At 51.9% G+C, this 23,596-nt stretch overlaps 1 protein-coding gene across 1 annotated transcript in view; it reads left to right on the forward strand.

Annotated features, from left to right (window-relative positions):
* The first annotated feature begins 6,955 nt into the window (after positions 1-6,955).
* Positions 6,956-23,596, forward strand: part of LOC127586946 (uncharacterized) — a 38,598-nt gene continuing 21,957 nt past the window's right edge. The window contains 2 exon segments of the mRNA XM_052044987.1: positions 6,956-7,364; positions 19,382-23,092. Of these exon segments, the coding sequence (XP_051900947.1) occupies positions 7,256-7,364; positions 19,382-23,092 (3,820 nt within the window). The 5' untranslated portion in view covers positions 6,956-7,255.

Raw genomic sequence — 23,596 nt, forward strand, 5'->3', positions numbered from 1 at the left:
GATCAGATCAGCTTAGTTCACAGTCATGTACACCAGGGTGCAATGAAATTCCTTGCTCGCGTGAATTAAGTCCAGTGATGAGTGCAAGGCAGCAGAATGTTGCAGAGACTGTAGCGCAGTCTGAGGTAGTGCCAAATGCAATGCTAAAGTAACAATACGGGAAGAGGTAGGGCTAAGAGTCCGAGACCGTGGCAGCCCCACTGGGAAGGGGGTGTGAGGGAGGTGACTGGTTCAGGAGTCTGACAGCACTGGGGAAGGAACTGTTCTCGTCCTGTAGAAGAGAGAGAAGGGAACGGCCAGGGGGTCAGGTGTCCCTGACAACACTGTCAGCCTTCCTGAAGCAACGCACCGTGAAGTCTCACCTCAGGATAGGGAGTTGGCCCTTCAGGACTGAGATGAGGAGAAATGCCTTCAATTCTGGTGCCAAATAGTATCTGCCCAAGAGATTGAGGCTCAGTCATTGGGTTAATTCAAAACAGAGACCTGGACATTAAGGAACTGAGGTAGATCAGCCATGACCTTGATGGATGGGTGAGCAGGATCAAGGGGCCAAACCCTGCTCCTATCCCTTACGTTCCTGTCTCTCTCATGAAAATTTCAGCTCGGCGACCAAGGTTTCTGACCCTCTTGTCGACCACGTTCCCCACCTCAGCACCGCAGAGACACGAGGTTGTCACCAGGGCAATGATGGCGTGGCAGTTGTTACACTTCTAACAGGGTTCTGGGCCACTGATCAAGTCTGTTGAAGAGACGTGACCTTAGCTCCTCCTCTGCCAGCTGTAAAATAAATCTGGAACATTCTCAACAACGTTAATCACGTATGCACTGGGTTGTGGTAAAAGCCCAACTGGTTCAGTCATGCCCTGTTTAACTGAGACTCTGACCCTTGTTTTATAACTCCGAGACAGGGAAACAATCCCCCCTGCATCGAGCCAGTCAGAACCTTTGTTTCTATTAGATTCCACCCCCCCCCACCCCCCAAACCTTCTAACCTTCACTGAATACAAACCTCATCACCATCCCTGGAATCCGTCTCGAAGGACTGAAGTTCTGTTTATATTTCCAATCTTTCAGGGGAGATAATCTTACCAAGTCTGGGTCAATATGTGACTCCAGACCGTCCGTACCTGGTCTGGGTCTATATGTGACTCCAGACCGTCTGTACCCGGTCTGGGTCTATATGTGACTCCAGACTCACCCCATGTGGTTAAGAGTCCTCAAGTTCAGGGGCAATTACAATGGACAATAAGTATGCTCAACAATAAGAAAACTACCATCCTTCCACAGAGGGAGTGTTGTAATCTCACACTGTGGACACCATTCACCCCCCCCCCCAGCCCCGCCTGTTCCTCCATTCAATGAGATCATGGCTGATGTGTAAAACTCCCCATCGTGTTTGCTAAAGAAAAGTCATTCAGTGTCAGAATCAAAGTTAATGATTGACCCATTGACCCAGGAACCCCAGTCCTGCCCTCTGCACCGAGAGGTGTTTCCCAACTTTATTCCTGGCTCCTTGACTCTGCCCTCTGGTGGGGCAGCACAGGGGCACGGCAGGTAGACCCGCTGCCTCACAGCCCCAGAGACCCAGGTTCAACCCCGACCTCCGGCGCTGTCTGTGTGTTCTCCCTGTGACCGCGTGGGTTTCCCCTGGGGGGTCCGGTTCCCTCCCACATCCCAACAACTGCGGGGTCGGTGGGTTAATGGCTTACTGTAAGTTGCCACAGCGTAGGTGGTCGGGGGGGCAGAAGAATTTAGAGGGGAGTTGATGGAAATGGGTTGCACAGAAATTTGTGGGGTGGGGGGGAATGAGATTGATGGGGTTGCTCTGAGAGTTGGCATAGACTTGATGGGCTGAATGGCCTTCTTCCATCGGGTATGAAAAATATAAAATATCTCAAACAAGGTGGTCTCAACTCCCCGGAGATAGTCCCCACCCCTGTTTCCTTAAACTCTTGAAAAATTTAATCAAGTCACACTTAAATATTGGGGAAATTCACCCCCAGTTTGCAGAACAAAAATACAGAAAATCCAAAAGAAAAACCAAAAATGCTGGAAACACTCAGCAGGTCAGGCAGCGTCTGAGGAGAGTGGAACAGAGGTAATGTTTCAGGTTAATGATCTGCTGAATACTTCCAACATTTTCTGTTTTAAACTATGGAATCTTTCCTTGTAAAATATCGCTGAGGGCTCTGGGTATTAATCTGGCTAATGTACAGTGGAGAGCATTCTGACTGGTTGCATCACCACCTGGTACGGAGGCTCCAATGTGCAGGATCGCAAGAGGCTGCAGAGGGTTGTAGACTCAGCCAGCTCCATCACGGGCACAACCCTCCCCACCATCGAGGACATCTTCAAGAGGCGGTGCTTCAAGAATGCGGCATCCATCACTGAGGACCCTCACCATCCGGGACATGCCCTCTTCTGGTTACTACCATCGGGGAGGAGGTACAGGAGCCTGAAGACCCACACTCAATGATTCAGGAACAGCTTCTTCCCCTCCGCCATCAGATCTCTGAACGGTCCATGAACCCATGAACACCACCTCGTTATTCCTCTTTTGCACTATTTATTTATTTTTGTAATTTAAGGTCATTTTTATGTCTTGCACTGTACTGCTGCCACAAAACAACACATTTCACAACATACGTCAGTGACAGTAAACCTGATTCTGATCACCATTCTCCTTCCGAGCTCAATCTCTTTGGGAAAAGAAGTTTCTTCCCAAATCCCCGCTGACTCTTATATTGATGGCTTTTAGCCTCGCTCTTCCGGGCGAGCAGGAACATTCTCTCTGCATCCACTGTATCAAATTTATTGCTGTAGGAGCCTCCATTTGCACCCCTTTAGCTGGCTTTTCTCAAGGACAAGGAAGAAACCCATTCACACAGGCCTCTAACAACAGCCCATGCTCCTCCGTGACTTCAATGGACCGAGAATCATCTGAAAAATAGAGTCACACAGCGTGGGAACAGGCCCTTTGGCCCAACCAGTCCATGCTGACCAAGATGCCCATCTAAGCTGGTCCTTGTAACATAACCCAAAGTGTCCCAGGTATTAATTGGGCTAATCCGCACTGTTCTCCTTCTGAGGCCCATCTCTCCACCCCAAGACCCAGAACCCGTCCCGGTGTGGTCCAACCAAGGCTCTGCATGGTGTGGTGAAACCTCTACCCCTCCTTGCACCCCCGTTATCTGGAAATAAAGGCCAGTATTCCCTTGGCTTCTGCACCTGTCCATGACCCTCTAAATGATGCAAGAAGGTCTTTAATTCTCTTTGGCACTTTCGCATTTCAATAGCTCCCTCTTTTGTCCTTCTTAGGGCCGAAGTAGATGACCTCATGGTGACCTGCACCAAAATCCATTTGGAGTCATAGAGTTATATACAGCACAGAAACAGGCCCTTCGGCCCAACTGATCCATGCCGACCAGAGTGCCTTCCTCAGCCAGTTTCATTTGCCTGCGTTTGGCCCATATCCCTCTAAACCTTTCCCATCCGTGTACCTGTCCAAACGTCTTCTAAACTTTGTAATTGTCCCCACCTCTACCACTTCCCCTGGCAGCTCGTTCCACACACCCACCACCCTCTGTGTGAAAAACTTGTCCCTCAGGTCACCTTTTAAATCTTTCACCTTAACCCTATGCCCTCTCGTTTTTGCCACAGTTTTGCCCACTTTTAAAAATCTCCTCATTAAGTTCCTGCTGCCTCTTGTTCTGCTCATTTTGCTGGTTTGTGTCACTGAGGAAGGATGCAGGTCTTGCTGTCCACCGGCGCACAGTGGCTGCAGTGCGCACCGCCTACAAAGTGCACCGACCAAACTCCCCGCCTCTCCCACCGAGTTCAAGGATGGGAGGCACAGGGGAACATCCCCTCTAGTCACACACCACCCTGACTGAAAGAGTGCAGAGGAGATTTACTAGAATGTTGCCGGGTCTTCGGGAGTTGAGTTACAGGGAAAGACTGAAAAGGTTAGGACTTTATTCCTTGGACCCTAGAAGAATGAGGGGAGATTTGATAGAGGTTTACAAAATTATGAGGGGTACAGACAGAGTAAATGCCAGTAGGCTCTTTCCACCTAGATTAGGAGAGATAAGTACGAGAGGACATGGCTTTAGGGTGAAAGGGGAAAGGTTTAGGGGGAACTTCTTCACTCAGAGAGTGGTGGGAGTGTGGAACGAGCTGCCATCTGACGTGGTAAATGTGGGTTCACTCTTAAGAATAAGTTGGATAGATACATGGACGGGAGATGTCTGGAGGGTTATGGACCGGGTGCAGGTCAATGGGACTAGCGGAATAAAGTTTCGGCACAGACTTAGAAGGGCCGAATGTCCTGTTTTCTGTGCTGTAGTGTTCTGTGGTTCTATGACTGGGAAATGTCTCACCGTTCCTTCACCGTCACTGGATCTAAACCCTGGAACTCCGTGGAAGCCCCTTCCCCACACGGACTGCAGCGGTTCAAGGGGGCAGCTCACCCCCTCCTTCTAATGGGGCAGTCAGGGATGGGGGGTAAGTGCCAGTGATGCCCAGATCCCTAAAAAACAAATAAAGCTTTTAAAAAGGCCTCAATCTAATTTATTTGTAGGCCTGGTGATGTTACACCTTCTCTGTCAGAACAACTGTACAGTATTCCTATTTCCTACCTGAAGCCTCTTTTCTCAACAGGTCAATAATTTCCCAACGTTTATCAAAATCAGGTTTATTATCACTGACATATGACGTGAAATGTGTTGCTTTGTGGCAGCAGTACAGTGCAGACATAAAAATCTATAAATTACAAAAATAAATAAATTGTGCAAAAAAAGGGAATAACGAGGCAGTGTTCATGGGTTCATGGACCGTTCAGAAATCTGATGGCGGAGGGGAAGAAGCTGTTCCTGAATCGTTGAGTGTGGGTCTTCAGGCTCCTCTACCTCCTCCCCGATGGTAGTAATGAGAAGAGGGCATGTCCCGGGTGGTGAGGGTCCTTAGTGACGGACGCCGCCTTCTTGAAGATGTCCTCCATTTAGATGCCAACAGAATGTTATGATATACTATGTTACTGTATTATATTCTTTACAGAATCTAGAACTCAGGACATTGCTTCAGGAGAAGGGAATCACACATTTAAGTTGGAGGTGAGCAGGAATTTCATCTCCCAGTGGGAATCTTTGGAACTGTCTCCGCCACGGAACTGTGGGAGCAGAGTCACTGAATACACTGGAGACAGGAGAGGCTGCAGACGCCAGAATCTGCAGCAACAAACAAGGTGCTGTGGGAACTCAGCAGGTCAGGCAGCATCCATGGAGGGAAGTGGGCAGTTGACGTTTAGGGTCCAGGTGAAGGGTCTCGGCCCCGAGATGTGGACTGTCCATTTCCCTCCATAGATGCTGCTCGATCCGCTGAGTTCCCCCAGCATCTTGTGCGTTGCTCGCTGAATACAGCGGAGGACGAGGCAGGGAGATTGTCGGCCAAGAGGAGACGTCGAGGGAGGTGGGAAACAGGCAGGTAAGAGGAGCTGAGGCCACAGGTCGGAGCAGCCACCACCCCACTGAATGGTGCAGCAGATTCCTGTTCGTCCTTCTCACCTTGTTACCTGCGTCGACTTCAACCAACAATTGAATACCTTCTGGGAATACGTAACATTACCCTTCTCCAGCACCTCATCCACCTTTTATTTAACCTGCGGTGACCCAACCTTTGCAAACTCCCTTCAGCTCGCCTCGATCAACGGAAAAGTTTCGAGCTGATCAGTCACTCTATATACTTAATTACAGACTCTGGTAATCTGACAATGAGCGTGAGACGAACTATAATTCCCTGATTTCCCTCTCCCACATTTCTTAAAGTTTGCTAAGGTGTTGTATTTCAGATGAACATGAAGGGCTGGTGTTTCTGTTGTATCTTTAAGCACCTTGGCATTTTCCAGAGCAGTTGGAGACACCGGAGACCGCAGGCGGCGGAATCTAGAGCAGCAAACAATCTGCTGGGGGAACTCGGCGGGTCAAGCAGCATCCGTGGGGGGAGGAGGAAAGTGTGTTTCCAAAGCACTTGGCAGCCGAGTGAAGTGTTGGCTCAGTGCAGCACAGCTGGAAATGTTGTACTGAGGCCGCGTCTACTGCTGCTGACCCCCAGCCAGACGGAAGTCCTGCTGGGAATTTCTTCCCACGACCCATGGGTTGATATTTATCCCACCATCAACATTACTGGAGAGTGTGCATCGTCTGTCAATGTTGTGGGTGTGTGTGCTGTCTGTCAGTGTGTGTGTGTGTTGTGTGTATTCTGCCAGTGTGTGTGTTGCATGTATGTGTGTGCTGTCTGTCAAGTGTGTCTGTTGTGTGTAGTCTGTTAGTGTGTGTCTGTGTTGTGCATAGTCTGTCAGTGTGTGTGTCTGTGTTGTGTGTGCTGTCTGTCAGTGTGTGTTGCGTGTAGGTGTGTGCTGTCTGTCAGTGTGTTGCATGTATGGGTGTGCCGTCTGTCAGTGTGTGTTGTGTGTATGTGTGTGCTGTCTGTCAGTGTGTTGCATGTATGTGTGTGCGCCGTCTGTCAGTGTTACATGTATGTGTGTGCGCCGTCTGTCAGTGTATGTTGTGTGTATGTGTGTGCTGTCTGTCAGTGTGTTGCATGTATGTGTGTGTGCCGTCTGTCAGTGTGTGTTGCGTGTATGTGTGTGCTGTCTATCAAGTGTCTATTGTGTGTAGTCTGTCAGTGTGTCTGTGTAGACTGTCAATATCATAAGCCTGTGTTACGCATGTTGAAACATGTATTGCACGTGTACAAGTGTGCGGCGTGTCCATGGGTATAGCCTGCCTTTCCACATGACATACCAGTTAGCTTGGCTCTACTGATATTTTGTTGGGTGCCAACCATTCCCACGGTACAATAAATATACTTCGTCACCTGTCCTCGGGGAGCTCTCCACGGGCTGCGCAATATTATTTTGTATAATTGTTAGTCGCTCTTTAATGAGATCATTTTCTTTTGCCCTCCCCGTCTGCGCTGCCGCACTGCTCAGTGGCTGTGAAACCATTAATCGATGCCACTTCACCTCTCACCCTGATCGTCGGGATGGGTGGGAGGGCTCTTTTTATTCCCCTTGCACTTCTGCGTTTGCCATAAAGAGCTGCGGAGCCGATTCACAGCCACTGAGCACGGAGCTCTGGGCGGAGTCCCCGGCCCCGGAGGAAAGGAGAAAGCCTAACAAACAACAAGATTGCAACGAAACGTATTTTTTTTTAAGAACAAGAAAGCAACAGAAGATTTTAATAAGCAAAACGGAGCAATGGAAGATCAGACCCAATCATCCCTCGTTACCTCCTCCAAAGGCACCGAAGCCAATGTCGATCCATCCCCAGGAGCAGCGGCCAAGGGCTCGTCGGGAGTGTCTCTCGGTAAGAAATCGAGAATTAAAATATGCACCGAAGCTGGAAATGGTGCATTTGCAACTTTCTTTGGAGGAGGCTGGGGGAGTGGGGGGCGGATTTGCATCGCAGTCCGGGATAATTTGCAAAGGCTCCGATATATATAAATTTGTAGGGGACGAAAATAACCACCTCGTACCTTGCGGAATCTGATCTGGGTTTTTGTTCCCCTGGAGGGTGCACAAAAGCCGCGGCGCTCAGGGGGTGCGGAGCGGTTGTTTGCGGGAGGGAAGTGAGGCGAGTTAAGGTTGCTGAAGGCGGAGTGAGGCTGCGAGCGGGGCCGGGGCCGGGGCTGGGGCCGGGGAGGGAGGGGTTAACGGTGGCCGAGCCTCTTGTTTGACCTCTGTTGTGTCTGGGGTGCGGGGCCCGGCGCGCACCCGACGGGTGCAGGGGGGGTGGGGGCTTCTGCATCGGAGGTAAACAAGCGCGCCGCCGCTCCTCGCCCCCGCGCACAGGCGCGCTCCCGACCGTCGCCTTGGTTACAATGTATCAGGGGTCGGGGGCGCGGGGTGGGGGGGGATACCATGTATCTCTTCCCCTCGCTTGCCCACGGGGGCGCATGCGCGGCGGGGTGGGCGTGGCCGGCGGCGGCGGGGCTGAGTCGGTGGGCGCGGCCGGCGGCTCCGTGGGTGGGCGTGGCCGGAGAACCCCCCCGACAGGGTGGGCGTGGCCGGCGGCGGGGACGTCGCTGAGAGGCTCGGCCGGGCTGCTGGGGCGGGGCCAGCGGAGGGGGGGCGGGGCCTCGCCCTCGGATACAATGTTGCGCGCGCGGGTCCCGCTCGATACAAAGTGTCCGCAGTGCGGAAAGCAGCGCGCATGCGCGCCAGGCCGCCCGCTCCGCATCATTTGCGGCCGTGGGAGGGGCAGCTTCATTATTTATTGATGAAAACAAGCGGCGAATCTTGCCCTGCTCCACCTCCCTCCTGCCAGCCCTGCCCTTCGTTCTGTGGCTGCCGCTGGAGGCCATTCAGCCCGTTTGTGGTGCTGCTGCCCTGCCTAACCCCACCTTCCCGCATTGGGTCTGAGGCTCTGCGGGTCCTGATTAGATGGGGGGGGGGGTGTCTCTGCCTCTGCTGCCCCCTTAGACCAGCCCCTTGGCATCCTCTAATCCATTCTTTCCGACCTTCCCTCTGATCCGTGTTGGATTCGATCAGTTTATTGCCACGTACACCAGGGTGCAATGAAATTCCTTGCTCGGACAATCAGTATACCTGATAATAAATACAATGGTAAAATACAGTTAGCACAATGCTGCAAGGATTGTAGTGCCAATTATCCCCACCACTGTCTGTAAGGAGTTTGTACGTTCTCCCCGTGTCTGCGTGGGTTTCCTCCGGGTGCTCCGGTTTCCTCCCGCATTCCAAAGACGTAGGGGTCAGGAAGTTGCGGGCGTGCTACGTTGGCGCTGAAAGTGTGGCGACACTTGCGGGCTGCCCCCAGAACATTCTGTGCAAAAGAAGCATTTCACTGTGTGCTTCGATGTACGTGTGACTAATAAATAAATATCTTGTATCTTTATTTTGAGCTCTGTTTTATTTCTACCCATGCCTTTTATAATTATGTGCACCCCAATCTGCCTCTTTGTTCCAGACAACCCCAGTTTTGCTCCAGTTTTCCAATCCCAGCAACAGCTCTGGGATGGGTTAATCCATCGACCCCTGGCCAGGTGTCAGGTGGTGAATACTTGAAAATTTTCCCCTCCCGTCTAAACCTATCACTCTGAGGGCAGGGAGTGTGTCTTCTTGGGCAAGCACTGGATTGGGGCTGGAATATCACCCATTGCACCTCAAGCTGCACCCATCTAACCCGTGCACCATCTTGGGTGGTGGCTCTCAGCCCAGAAGCCTCTTTCTTACCCCTGCCCCTTGGCTAAATATCGTTGAGCTGGATTGAAGAGTTTGATTTTATTACCAGTCATCACCTTGGGAGAGGAACAGTCAACATTTCAGGTGACCCAGTGGATAATTACCTGTATTTTCGATCATTTCCTCCACATTTAGAGCACACTGATTGTTCCATCTTTTGGAGAGAGGAGCTGAATCGGTTTGGTTTCAATTCTAATCCCTGCTAAGTCTTTACGAAGGGCCCTGCACATCTGCCAGGCAGGGAACACACAGCCGGTCAGGCAGCATCTGTGGAAGGAGAAGCAGAATTAACATTTATGCTCAAAGACCCTTCATCCTTGACCTGAAATGTTAATGTTGGTTCTCTCTCCACGGATGATGAGGGTTTCCAGCATTTCCTGTGTTTTTTTTCCCAGCTTTCCAGCATCTATTTATCCAGGTTGTAAAATCACGAGGGGCATCGATAGGGTGAATGCACTCAGCCTTTTCCCCAGGGTTGGGGAATCAAGAACTAGAGGGCACAGGTTTAAGGTGACGGGAGAGATTTAATGTGAACCTGAGGGGCAATTGTTTCACCCAGCGGGTGGTCCGTATATGGAACGAGCTGCCAGAGGGAGTGGGTGATGTGATGTCTTTATTAGTCACATGTACATTGAAACACACAGTGAAATGCATTTTTTGCGTCGAGTGTTCTGTGGGCAGCCCGCAAGTGTCGCCACGCTTCTGGTGCCAACATAGCATGCCCACAACTTCCTAACCCGTACGTCTTTGGAATGTGGGAGGAAACCGGAGCACCCGGAGGAAACCCCTGCAGACACGGGGAGAACGTACAAACCTCTTACAGACAGTGGTGGGAATTGAACCCGGGTCGCTGGCGCTGTAACAGCGTTACACTAACTGCTGCATTAACAACACTTAAAAGACACTTGGACAGGTACACGGATTGGAAAGGTTCAGAGGGATATGGGCCAAACGTGGGCAAGTGGGACTAGCTCAGGAAGGCATTCTGGTTGGCATGGATGAGTAGGGCCGAAGGGCCTGTTTCTGTGTTGTGTAACTCAATGACTTACATGGATTTTGGTGCAGGTCACCATGAGGTCATCTACTTTGGCCCTAAGAAGGACAAAAGAGGGAGCTATTGAAATGCGAAAGTGCCAAAGAGTTAAAGACCTTCTTGCGTCATTTAGAGGATCATGGACAGGTTCAGAAGCTAAGGGAATACTGGCCTTTATTTCCAGATAACAGGGGTGCAAGAAGGGGTAGAGGTTTCACCACACCATGCAGAGCCTTGGTTGGACCACACCGGGACGGGTTCTGGGTCTTGGGGTGGAGAGATGGGCCTCAGAAGGAGAACAGTGCGGATTAGCCCAATTAATACTTGGGACACTTCAGGTTATGTTACAAGGACCAGCTTAGATGGGCATCTTGGTCAGCATGGACTGGTTGGGCCAAAGGGCCTGTTCCCACACTGTGTGACTCTATTTTTCAGATGATTATCGGTCCATTGAAGTCACGGAGGAGCATGGGCTGTTGTTAGAGGCCTGTGTGAATGGGTTTCTTCCTTGTCCTTGAGAAAAGCCAGCTAAAGGGGTGCAAATGGAGGCTCCTACAGCAATAAATTTGATACAGTGGATGCAGAGAGAATGTTCCTGCTCGCCCGGAAGAGCGAGGCTAAAAGCCATCAATATAAGAGTCAGCAGGGATTTGGGAAGAAACTTCTTTACCCAAAAGAGCAATGGAAATGTGGAGCTCCCTCCCACAGAGTGGTGGAGATGACCCATATCATAGAACATTATACAGCATCATACAGGCCCTTCAGCCCACAATATTGTGCCAACATTTTATCCTGCTCTAAGGTCTATCAAACCCTTCCCTCCCACATAGTCCTCCATTTTACTATCATTCATGTGGCGATGGAGTTGAGGGGAAGTTAGCGGAGAACAGAGTTGGGGAGGGAGTAGAGGACCCTGGGGGTAGATGAGGAATGATGGGAGGCTTTGAAAGCAGTGTGAATGCTAGCAGGGACTGGTTGGGCTGAATGGCCTGTCTCTCTGCTGTACATCCTGCATAAGGAACACCTTGTGATCTTTGAGGACTGTGGTAGGGTGTTTCCAGTAGTGGGAGAGTCCAGGACCAGAGGGCACAGCCTCAGAATAGAAGGATGTCCCTTTAGAACAGAGGAGGAATTTCTTTATCCCGAGGGCGGTGAATCTGTGGAATTCGTTGCTACAGACGGCTGTGGAGGCCAAGTCACTGGGTGTATTTCAAGTGGAGGTTAGTAGTAAGGGCAACAAAGCTTATGAGGAGAACAGGGCTGAGAGGGAAGAATAAATCAGCCAGGATCGAATGGTGGCACAGACTCAATGGGCCAAATGGCCTGAGTCTGCTCCTATGTCTTACGGTAGGATAGGGAGGCCATTTGCTGCTCTGTAACGTGGGATCTGCAGTATTCCAGCCCCTCTCATCCTGTTGACCCTGATTGAATCTGCCTGCAAGTGCATCTAAGCACCAGTCTCTCCTCAGCTTGTGGGGTCTAATTTCTTTCCAGAAACAATAAGATGGACCCTTGACCTCACAATCTACCTCGTTGTGGCCCTTGCACCTTATTGTCTGCCTGCACTGTGCTTTCTCTGTAACTGTAACACTTTATTCTGCATTCTGTTATTGTTTTCCCTTGTACTTCCTCGATGCACTGATGCGATGAAATGATCTGTATGGACGGCACACAAAATAAAGTTTTTCACTGTACCTTGGTACATGTGATAATAATAAACCAATTTATCAAATTCAATCCAACTGCTGCTCCCAAGGCAGTGTTAAGTGGGCAGTGCACTACTGGGGGCATTGTCTTTGGATGTTAAAGGCAGCACTGAAAACACAAGAACCCAACAAAATAGGAGCAGGAGTAGGCCAATCGGCCCCTCAAACCTGTCCCACCGTTCAGTGATCATAACTGATCTACACTGGCCTCAGCTCCTCTTCTGTGCCAGGTCCCCACCACCCCCATTTCCTCAATCTTCCAAACATTTATTTCTCTCCACTTGAAATATAAGACAAGATTTCTTTATTAGTCACATGTACATCGAAACACACAGTGAAATACATCTTTTGCGTAGAGTGTTCTGGGGGCAGCCCGCAAGTGTCGCCACGCTTCCAGCGCCAACATAGCACGCCCACAACTTCCTAACCCCTACGTCTTTGGAATGTGGGAGGAAACCAGAGCACCCGGAGGAAACCCATGCAGACACGGGGAGAACGCACAAACTCCTTATAGACAGCGGCCAGAATTGAACCCGGGTCGCTGGTGTTGTAATAGTGTTACGCCAACAGCTACATTATCGTGCCTGCCCAATATCTCGAATGATCTGGCCTCCACCACCCACGGGGTCAGAGAATTCCAGAGATTCACCCCACTCTGAGAGAAGACATTTCTACACGCCTAACTGTAAATGACCAGCCCATTAGTTTGCAACCATGTCCCCTTGTACCTAACTCTCCCACCGATGGAAACATCTCAACGTCCACCTGGTCAAGTCCCCTTAGGATCTAATATGAATGAATAAAGTCACCCCTCCTTCTTCTAGACTCCAAGGAACACAGACCCAACCTGCCCAGCCTCTCTCAATGGGACAGCTCTCTCATCCCTGGAATTAGAACATAGAACACTGCAGCACAGTACAGGCCCTTCAGCCCACAATATTGTGCCGACATTTTATCCAGCTCTAAGATCTATGTTCCACATAGCCCTCCATTTCTTTATCATTCATGTGTCTATCTAAGAGTCTCTTAAATGTCCCTAATGTATCTGCCCTCACAACCTCTGCCGGCAGTGTGTTCCATGCACCCACCACTCTCTTTGTAAAAATAAAACACTTACCCCTGACATCCCCCTTATACCTTCCTCCAATCACCTTAGAATGATGTTTCCTTGTGTTAGCCATTGTCGCCCTGGGAAAAAGTCTCTGACTGTCCACTCGATCTATGCCTCATCATTTTCTACACCTCTATCAAGTTACCTCTCATCCTCCTCCTCTCCAAAGAGAAAAGCCCTGGCTCACTCAACCTATCCTCATAGGACATGCTCTCCAATCCAGGCAGCATCCTGGTAAATCTCCTCTGCACCCTCTCTAAAGCTTCCGCATTCTTCCTATAGTGAAGTGACCAGAACTGAACACAATACTCCAAGTGTGGTCTGACCAGAGTTCTATAGAGCTGCAACATTACCTCACGACTCTTGAACTCAGTACCCCGACTAATAAAGGCCAACACTCCAAATGCCTTCTTAACAACCCTATGGACCTACGCTCAACCTTGAGGGATCTATGGATGTGGCACCCAAGATTCCTCTGTTCCTCCACACTGCTGAGAGTGCTGCCATTAACCATTAGCCTGTTGAATCTTGTCATCTGGCTCCATCTCATGGGATCTTGCTGTGCACATGCGGCAGTGTGGGACTCCCGAGTTTCGCTTTGGCGAGGCCGCGAGTATTCGAGACCTGGAGAAGAGCCCGCGCTCTTGCACTGTGTTCCCCACCTATGGAAGGGAAAGCAACCCTTGAGAGAGGCAGCAGGGGGTTGTGTACGGGGGTGGGTTGTGATGGTCCATTGGCAGGGAGGTGGAGGGTGCCCATTGTCCAACTCTGGACTCTCCTAGTCTCACCGCCACGTTGTTCATGGCAGTGTGTGGGCGCCTTTGCTGGCCATGGTGTAACCTACAGGTAGGATGTGGACACCGGAGACTGCAGATGCTGGAATCTGGAGCAACACACAAAATGTTGGAGGGGCTCAGCGGGTCGGGCAGCGTCTGTGGAGGGAGAGGGAGAGTCGATGTTTCAGGTCGAGACCCTTCCCCTGGACTGAAAGGGCAGAGGGGAGATAGTCAGTGTAAAGAGGTGGGGGAAGGGGTGGCAGGTGATGGGTGGATCCGGGGCGGGGGGGGGGGGGGTGGGAATGGTGTGGGAGGTGATGGGTGGGGGTGACAGAGGGCTGCAGGTGGTGGGATCTGATGGGAGAGGAAGGTGGAGCCTGGAGGGAGGTGGGGATGGCAGGTGGGAACGTTGGGACCTGGTGTGTGGCTGGTGGGTAGATGGAGAGGGTGATGGGGGTCAGTTGGATCAGGAGGAGGAGAGAAAAGGGACAGAGGGGGAGCAGTTACCAGAAGTTTGAGAATTCGACGTTCATGCCGTGGGGTTGGAGACCGCCCAGGGGGCTGTTCCTCTAATCTGCGTCTAGCCTCAACCTGGCAGTGGAGGAGGCTGTGGGCGGACAGGTCGGCGTGGGGAATGGGGAGGGGAATTCAAATGGCTGGGAATGAGAATTGAAGGCTCGGGTGTGCCTGGTCCAGTAAAACCGAGACAGTCCATGATCTGACTATTCAGAAATCCCGATGGTTCAGATATCTGCGTCGCCCCAGGAGCCTGAGGGCACGTACCACCAGGCTCAAGGACAGCTTCTACCCCACTGTGATAAGACTATTGAACAGTTCCCTGATACGATGAGATGGACTCTGACCTCACGATCTACCTTGTTGTGACCTTGCACCTTATTGCACTGCACTTTCTCTGTAGCTGTGACACTTTACTCTGTACTGTTATTGTTTTTACTTGTACTGCATCAATGCACTCTGTACTAACTCAATGTAACTACACTGTGTAATGAATTGTATGATCGGTTTGTAAGACAAGTTTTTCACTGGACCTTAGAACAAGTGACAATAATAAACCAATCCCCAGTTCCTGAACCCCCTTTAAACCTGCTGGGGCCTCAGTTCCCGTACATTCCTTTAAGCTTGCTGGCTTCACTAGAAGCTACTACTGTGTAACATCTTAAGGTGAATTTAAAGTACGTTGTTGAATTAATCGGAATAACGGCCGATAGTCTGGAACATCTGCTGAATCGACGCACAAGTCTGTGTGTGCACAGGTGCAATGAAAAACTTCCTCGCAGCAGCATCACAGGCACAGAGCATCAGAGACACAACATTCACTTGAAAAACATAGATTATACATTAATTATTCATGAAAGAACACACTTAGAAGCAAAAGAAAACAATTGTTCTGCAAAGTAATCATTTGTTGCTGTACTGAGGCAGTGATCAGGGTTGTGTCGGTTGGTTCAAGAACCGAATGGTTGAAGGGAAGTAGCTGTTCCTGAACCTGGTGGTGTGGGGACTTCAGGCTTCTGTACCTCCTGCCCGATGGGAGCTGTGAGAAGGTGGCACGGCCTGGATGGTGGGGATCTTTGATGATGGATGTTGCCTTCTTGAGGCAGCGCCTCCTGTAGATACTCGCGATGGTGGGGAGGGATGCGCCCGTGATGTATTGGGCTGAGTCCACTGCTCTCTGCAGCTTCTTGCGCTCCTGTGCATTCAGATATGCTGTGCTATTGGAGTTTTACTGTGTATTTCAGGAGTTAGGGGCCAGATAAGTCTCCTTTTCCTACTTTATCCTTGATGTGCGGGGCTCCTGGCTGTACTCCTGCTTACTGTGTCCCAGTATGTAGAAGAGAGATTGTGTGAATGACACTCTCCTGGCTTAGCTGTAGTTGCAACACCAGGTACAACATTGCGTGGCTATAACTCTCTTAGCCACTGGGAAAGATAAAATATTTTGCTTCGTGTCCTTCACCTAGAAGTACAGGTGTTTTCTGGGTCCCATGGTGCCACACGCTCTCTGGTGCTTTGGCCCTCAGCTGTGAAACGTGGGCAATTTGACTGCAGCAAGCATCACTGAAGCAAGTTCTTGTGTGCTTCCACTGTGGGACAGAGGACAGTGATTGGGGTACACAACCTGGGCTACCCTAACCCTATCCAAGGCTCGGTGCTGGGGAGGAACAGCTCAAAACATTTCTCCTAGTGGCTCAGCGCCTCAACGTTACAAGATGCACGGGCTTGTGTTGAGTCTGTCTCTCCAGTTCCAAGGTTAAGGTTGGGTCTTTCAGGACTTACCCTTGTCAGCCTTCCCCCAGTCTTTTATCTCTGTGAAATCCCCCTGACCCCCCCCCCCAAACATCCAAACCAGATTGTATAGGACAACCCCTTCATCCCTGGAATCAATCTATCTGGCTCCAAGATCACCATTTCCTTTGAGCGCCATGTGACGTGCCTCAATTTTCTGATCTCAAGGGATCTTCTGGCTTGATGGATCGGAGATGGCTTTTTTCTCGAAGCCCAGTGTCATTGACCTGTGGAGTTCTGGGCCCTGCCAGGTGCTTGGAAAGCCCACCGCCAGTTGGTTTGGACCATGAACATAACATACCAGATCAAAGCGGGACCCCCTTCAATGAGGAGGTGGTCAACGAATGGGAAGCAGAGGGAGCTGATAGCGGATCACATGGAATGTGTGGAATTTGTCATCGATATTCAATCAAACAATGCACTGCGTAAAATAGTAGATTAGTTTATTGTCACGTACACCAGAGTAAACGGCTCCTAGAGTAAACTTATACAATAATAATAAATACAGCAGTAAAAACAGAATGGTGCAAACTGAAGTAGTGCCAAGAGAAATTTAGAAGTGTCAGCGATGGAAGAGGTAGAGTTAAGGGTTGGAGAATGTGGCTGCACCACCAGGAAGGGGCTGTGAAACAGGTGCTTGCTATCAGACCCCTGAACCTGAGGCAAAGGAAATCAGGCACGTCCCTGTCGACCCTCACTAATTTTTATCGGTGCACCATAGAAAGCATCCTATCTGGATGCATCGCGGCTCGGGACGGCAACTGCTCTGCCCGGGACCGCAAGAAACCGCAGAGAGTTGTGGACGCAGCCCAGCGCGTCACGGACACCGGCCTCCCCTCCGCGGACTCTGTCTACACTTCCCGCTGCCTCGGGAAAGCAGCCGACATAATCAAAGACCCCTCCCACCCCGGACATTCTCTCTTCTCCCCCCCTCCCATCGGGCAGTGAAAGCACGTCCCACCAGGCTCAAGGACAGCTTCTATCCCGCTGTTATCGGACTATTGAACGGCCCCCTAGCACAATAAGATGGACCCTTGGCCTCAGTCTACCTCACTATGACCCTGCACCTTATTGTCTACTTGCACTGCACTTCCCTGTAGCTGTTTCTGTTATTGTTTTACCCTGTACTACTGGATGCAATGTGTAATGAATCAATCTGTACGATCGATTTGCAAGACAAGTGTTTCACTGGACCTCAGTACATGTGACAATAATAAACCAATTTACCAATTTAATTTGCCATTGGGGAAGAAGCTGCTCTTGAGTCTGGATGTCTGGGCTTTCAAGTTCCTGTATCTTCTCCCAGAAGGTGGAAAAGGGAATGACATTGGTTTTTTTCCAAAATGCTTAGGAACCAATGGAAAGCTGCTGTAATTGTGGGCAATGCAGTATGCATAGAAAGCTCCCACAAACACCAGTGACCAATGACAAACAGCTCCCAGTCTCTCTTCTGTACCTCTACTCTCCCCACCCCCACCTGTCATCTCCCTGGTCCCACCTGCCGGCCCCTCCCTCTCGCCTCCCGTACACCGGCCATCTCCCCTCTACATTCTCAGTCCTGGTGCTGGGTGTCATCCCAAAACGCCAACCATCCCCCTGCCTCCACAGGTGCTGCTCGACCCGCTGGCTTCCTCCAGCAGTTTTTTTTTTCTTGCACCAAACACTTTGGCCAAAAGTTAAATATTGTCCCCAGGACCTTGGTGAAGAAGTTTCCCTCCCTCTCTCCCCCACACCACTCCCACTGCACTTCTGTGTGCCTTCTCCAGTGTAATGACATCGTTCCTATAGCAGGGCGATCAGAACTGTACATGGTACTCCAAAAGTGGCCTTCCCAACGTCTTGCAACATTCCCGCACTCAGGAATCTGACCGATGAAAGCAAGTGTGTCAGACACCACCTTCACCACCCCATCTGCCTGTGTTGGCAGTTTCAAGGCGGTACGTTCCTTGCATCATTGACAAAGTCAGCACAGAGGGTCAATTAAGATCCAACCACACTAGTGTGAGACGCGAGTCACCTGTAGCCCCACACTGTATACAGATTTCCTTCCTTAACAGATGTTAGTGGTTTGATGTTAACTTAGTCAAGTTTAGTCATCTTTGTTTAAAAGGAATTGTTCTCAATAGTATGGTGAAACTTGGTTGTGAATCTGATGTGGGGCAGTGGGTAGTGCTGCTGCCTCACAGCTCCAGAGACCCGGGTTTGATCCCGACCTCCAGTGCTGTCTGTCTGTGTGGAGTTCGCACGTTCTCCCCGTGACCGCGTGGGTTTCCCCCCGGGTGCTCCTGTTCCCTCCCACGTCCCAACGACGTGCGGGGTCGGTGGGTTAATCGGCTGCTGTAAATTGCAGCCCCCCCCCCAGTGTGTGGGTGAGGGTTAGAAGCTGGAGGGAGTTGCTGGGCATGTGGGGAGAATAGATTACAGGGATAATTAACAGGGAATGGGATTGCACTGTGAGCTGGCATGGACTTGATGGGCTGAAGTGGCTCTGATGTCACAAGGAAATATGGAAGGCAGCGTTGGGGGAGGTTGGAAATGAGGGAGTGCATGCATACAACCGGCCAGTAATTCCCAATATGTGAGTTATTCCAGGCTCTTGCACAAGGTACAGTATAAATGTGACCCTGACACTGCAGGCTGGGACCAGCTGGCTGATCTCAAGTCATTGCATGGACAGGACATAGAGGAGCCATTTGCTTGACTCCCAGATTGCTTGGGTTTCATTCCGTGCCTCTTGATGCCTTGACGGGGTCATTTCAAAAGGGGGTTTGTCTCCATCCTGGAATGTAGCTTGTTGATGGTGGGGCCTCCGCTTTTCTAGTGGGAGTTGGCTGGGAAGCGTCTTGCCATGAGTCACTAGTGACACTTCCCTCCCGGAAATCAAAGATACTATCTGATCAGATGTAACTTTTATCTCCTTGTGTTTTGAGTCCTGCTCTTCTTGTTTTCATTTCTTTTGAGTTGCAATTTCCTTCCTGCACCCTTAGGGGGGAAGCATTGCTGTTGTGAAAGTTATCGCAAGTCAGGTGTCCATCCCATGCATGTGTGCTGAGGCCATAGTCTTTCCTACCTCCCCACTCCCCCAAGCCCCCCCACCCCAATCTCTCACCTTCTCCACGAGCTCTGCATGTTGCAAGACTGGTTTGTCTGTTTTCTGGTTTCTGAACTTTTATTGCTATCTGGTCACAGAGCGATCTGTACGGCCGCCAACACTGCCCTCTGCACCACCACTGAGCAGTGCGAGCACCTCTGAGCCGGTGGGGACACTCTCGCCTTCTCCTGTCTCCTCTCCGCCCTGGACCAAGGCCACCGAGACCCCCGACGTCGTCTTGGATCGAGGCCCTTCTTCTGCCTTGGTCCACCCCTCGAAGGAAGCTGCTCTGTCCAACACGGAGAAGGAGCTCTTGGGAGCGGCGGTCATTCGGGGTATGAGTGACCTGCAGAGGGCTGGTAATGGCCCTGCGATGGGAGCACCACTTGCTGGGCCTGAACCTGGAAGTGTCTTTGAGAACTACAGTTGGATGAGTCAGCCTGGACTGATATTCAAGAAGGAGGAAGACCCACTGGTGACAGCAGAGGCCAGGACACATCACCAAGTGGAGCTCGCAACCGGGAGAGACCAAGCCACGGGGGAGTCAGCCAAGAGTGACCCATCCTCGATCGACTCCTCGCAGGAAGAGGACTCATTGGAGAGACTCACACCTGACTCGCCATTTGAGGTGCTCGCTGAGGTGCAAGAGAAGGGGTCTTGCGAAGAAGCTCGTCTGAAGCCATCGCCGGCTTCCAAAGAGCGCCAGGCAGCATTGCAAGAGCCAAAGAAGTCTTTCTTCTTCACTGGAGCAATCGATAAAGGGCCATCGGGTGGAAGCAAACTCGGGACGAGGGCGGAGGGCGGGAATGGTCCCGGGGCGGAGGATGAGAAGCCAAGCTCCCTGTTGGACCACCGGTCCCCCGATCAGCCCAGGGTTCAGGAGGAGGACCCTGGCATTGGAGGCAAACCCAGGAAAGGGGAGCACGCGAGGCCAAGCGCAGAGGTAGAAGGTGTGGAGTCGTCGACCATGGAAGTGGTTCTCGAGGGCTTCCAGCCCACCCTTGCTGGATCAACGGCCGTCCTCACCGAAGCTTTTGCCCCTGGCCTACAGGATAAAGGCAAATCAATCTTGGGTCTTGATGTTACCTTGGACCAGGGTCCTTCAGATGTGGAGGCTGAGCCGATGACTATACCCACGACTGGGGCGCAGTCCTTGGGAGAGGTTTGCACTGTCCAACCTGCGCAGCCCATTATGGACAAACACGTGGTGAGCTTGGCCCAACCAGCTGATGCCAAGACTGATGCCAATGCCCCTTCTCCCGAGAGACCATCTGGAGGTCCAATAGATGACTTTTTGGTCCTGGAAGAGGAGTCGAAGACGCTGCCTTCCTCTCCTCACGAGACTGCTCAAGTCATTAAAGAACCTGTCTCGGGCCAGTGTGTGCCTCGAGCTCCAACTGTTCAAACTGCAGCTGCCCTTGACCGCGTTCAGCCTGAGCCATTGGAGGTGGATAGTTCCGGGGAATCCGAGGACACTGTCATTGAAGATCTCAAAGGGCCCCCAGGACAGCAGCCCTTGGCCCAGAAGGTAGCCACTGAGCAGCAGCTGCCCAGCAGTTACGGTGGTCTGCAGAACCTGGTTCTCGTCCCGGTCATCAATGTCACCGAGATCGCACAAGAGCAGGGAGTCAGTGACGGAGAGGAGGCGGCGGTCAGCCATGTGACCAGCGGTGCCAGGGAGACAAGGTGTCAACCTGGAGATGCCAAAGATTCCCAGGTGGAGGACCAGGTAGGATTCGGCAAAGCTTCCAAGGTGGAGGAACAGGTAGGATTCGGCAAAGCTTCCAAGGTGGAGGACCAGAGAGGATTCACTGAAGCTTCCAAGGTGGAGGACCAAGTAGGATTCACCGAAACTTCCAAGGTGGAGGACCTGGTAGGATTCGGCAAAACTTCCAAGGTGGAGGAACAGGTAGGATTCGGCAAAGCTTCCAAGGTGGAGGACCAGAGTGGATTCACCGAAGCTTCCAAGGTGGAGGACCTGGTAGGATTCGGCAAAGATTCCAAGGTGGAGGACCTGGTAGGATTCGGCAAAGCTTCCAAGGTGGAGGACCTGGTAGGATTCGGCAAAGATTCCAAGGTGGAGGACCTGGTAGGATTCGGCAAAGCTTCCAAGGTGGAGGACCAGGTAGGATTCGGCAAAGATTCCAAGGTGGAGGACCTGGTAGGATTCGGCAAAGCTTCCAAGGTGGAGGACCTGGTAGGATTCGGCAAAGCTTCCAAGGTGGAGGACCTGGTAGGATTCGGCAAAGATTCCAAGGTGGAGGACCTGGTAGGATTCGGCAAAGCTTCCAAGGTGGAGGACCTGGTAGGATTCACCGAAGCTTCCAAGGTGGAGGACCAGAGAGGATTCACCGAAGCTTCCAAGGTGGAGGACCTGGTAGGATTCACTGAAGCTTCCAAGGTGGAGGACCACGTAGGATTCGGCAAAGATTCCCAGGTGGAGGACCTGGTAGGATTTGGCAAAGCTTCCAAGGTGGAGGACCAGGTAGGATTCACCGAAGCTTCCAAGGTGGAGGACCTGGTAGGATTCGGCAAAGCTTCCAAGGTGGAGGACCAGGTAGGATTCACTGAAGCTTCCAAGGTGGAGGACCAGGTAGGATTCACGAAAGCTTCCAAGGTCGAGGACCTGGTAGGATTCGGCAAAGCTTCCAAGGTGGAGGACCAGGTAGGATTCGGCAAAGCTTCCAAGGTCGAGGACCTGGTAGGATTTGGCAAAGCTTCCAAGGTGGAGGACCAGGTAGGATTCACGAAAACTTCCAAGGTCGAGGACCTGGTAGGATTTGGCAAAGCTTCCAAGGTGGAGGACCATGTAGGATTCACCGAAGCTTCCAAGGTGGAGGACCTGGTAGGATTTGGCAAAGCTTCCAAGGTGGAGGACCAGGTAGGATTCACCGAAGCTTCCAAGGTGGAGGACCTGGTAGGATTCACCGAAGCTTCCAAGGTGGAGGACCGAGCAGAAGTCCCAGGAGGTCTCCCTGAAGGACAGGCCAAAGGAGAGGCAGCGGGATTGATACATGGAGGAATCGAGCCTTCGGAAGTGTCACCTCCTCTGACTGTAGGTGACCACCCATCCGAGGACCGCCAGCCGGCAGCGGAAGGAGCAGGGAGGCACGGGCCAGGGGCCAGCCCCGTGAGCTCACCGGTCCCGCCTCTGCTGGAGAGCCCAGTCCCGGAGAAGTCTGCTCCTCTGCCATCCTCCTCCCCAGACTTCCGGCCTTTGGCGGAGACGCGAGACTCGGCCGTCTGCCTCGGCGGGATGGAGCCGGGAGATCCTTCTGCTCCCCTGCTGGAGATGATTCGCAGGTCGGAAATCCAAAGGGGACAGCTGGCCAGGGAAAAGCAGGCGGTCCCGGTGCCCCCCGCTCCGGAACCGGTCCCAACCCAATCAGTCATTGTCACATCCACCCCCGTCGTCGTGGAGACCCCGTCCATCGTGGTCAAGCCTCTGAAGCCGCCGGATGACAAACCCTCGGACCTGCCGGTTGAGGACGAGATTGGGCCGCTGTCCGGCGCTCCGAGCCGCCCCTCCCCGCAGCCTGAACCCGCCGGTGTGCCGGACGGGGCAGGGGGCCCCCCGTCGGGGACGGTCCAGGAGTCGGAGGAGGGAGGAGCCATCCCGGGGGGCAGCATCCCGGCCTTGGAGGAACAGAGGAGCCCCCCTCCTCCTCCCCGGGATCAGGCGGAGCCAGCAGCCCGGACCCCCACCCTGCCTCTGGCACCCGCTGACAGCGGAGCGGAGCAGAGAGATCGGGAACCCCCAGAGGCGGTGATTGGTGGGGAGGATGCAGAGAGGCGGAGCCAGGCCACAGGTAAAAGCTTCGCTCTGTGATCCTTATATGTTAACCACACCCACCCCCCCCCCCACCCCCACAACTCTCCTTTAAACTAGAGTTTAGTTCAAAAAGTGTGTGGAATCTTCCTGTGCAAACCTGGCCCTGCCTCTCTGTGTGGTGTGGTTACGCGTGCATGAGAATGTCTGTCTGTCTGTCCTCGATGGCAAATTTCCTTTCCAAGTCTCTGTAACCTCAGCAACCCTCCGCTGACCACCCTGTCATCCTACCTCCCCCCGATTCCCATCACCATCAGCAGCCGTGTCTTCAGCTGCCTGGGCCCCAAGCTTTGGAATCCCTCCTTTTAAACCCTCCACCTCCCCATTTTATATATATGTTCCTTTAAAACCTACCTAAGTTTGCTTGTTCTGATACCCTTTCAGCATCAAATCTGATGTTCTCGTGTGGAGTGAGTAGTGTTCTGTTACAGTAGATGGGGCGTGTAAGCCATCTGTTGTCTCTGTACTGGGGAGGTCCGTTCCC

This window comes from Pristis pectinata, chromosome 38 (assembly GCF_009764475.1).
Source record: "Pristis pectinata isolate sPriPec2 chromosome 38, sPriPec2.1.pri, whole genome shotgun sequence".
NCBI lineage: Eukaryota > Metazoa > Chordata > Chondrichthyes > Rhinopristiformes > Pristidae > Pristis > Pristis pectinata.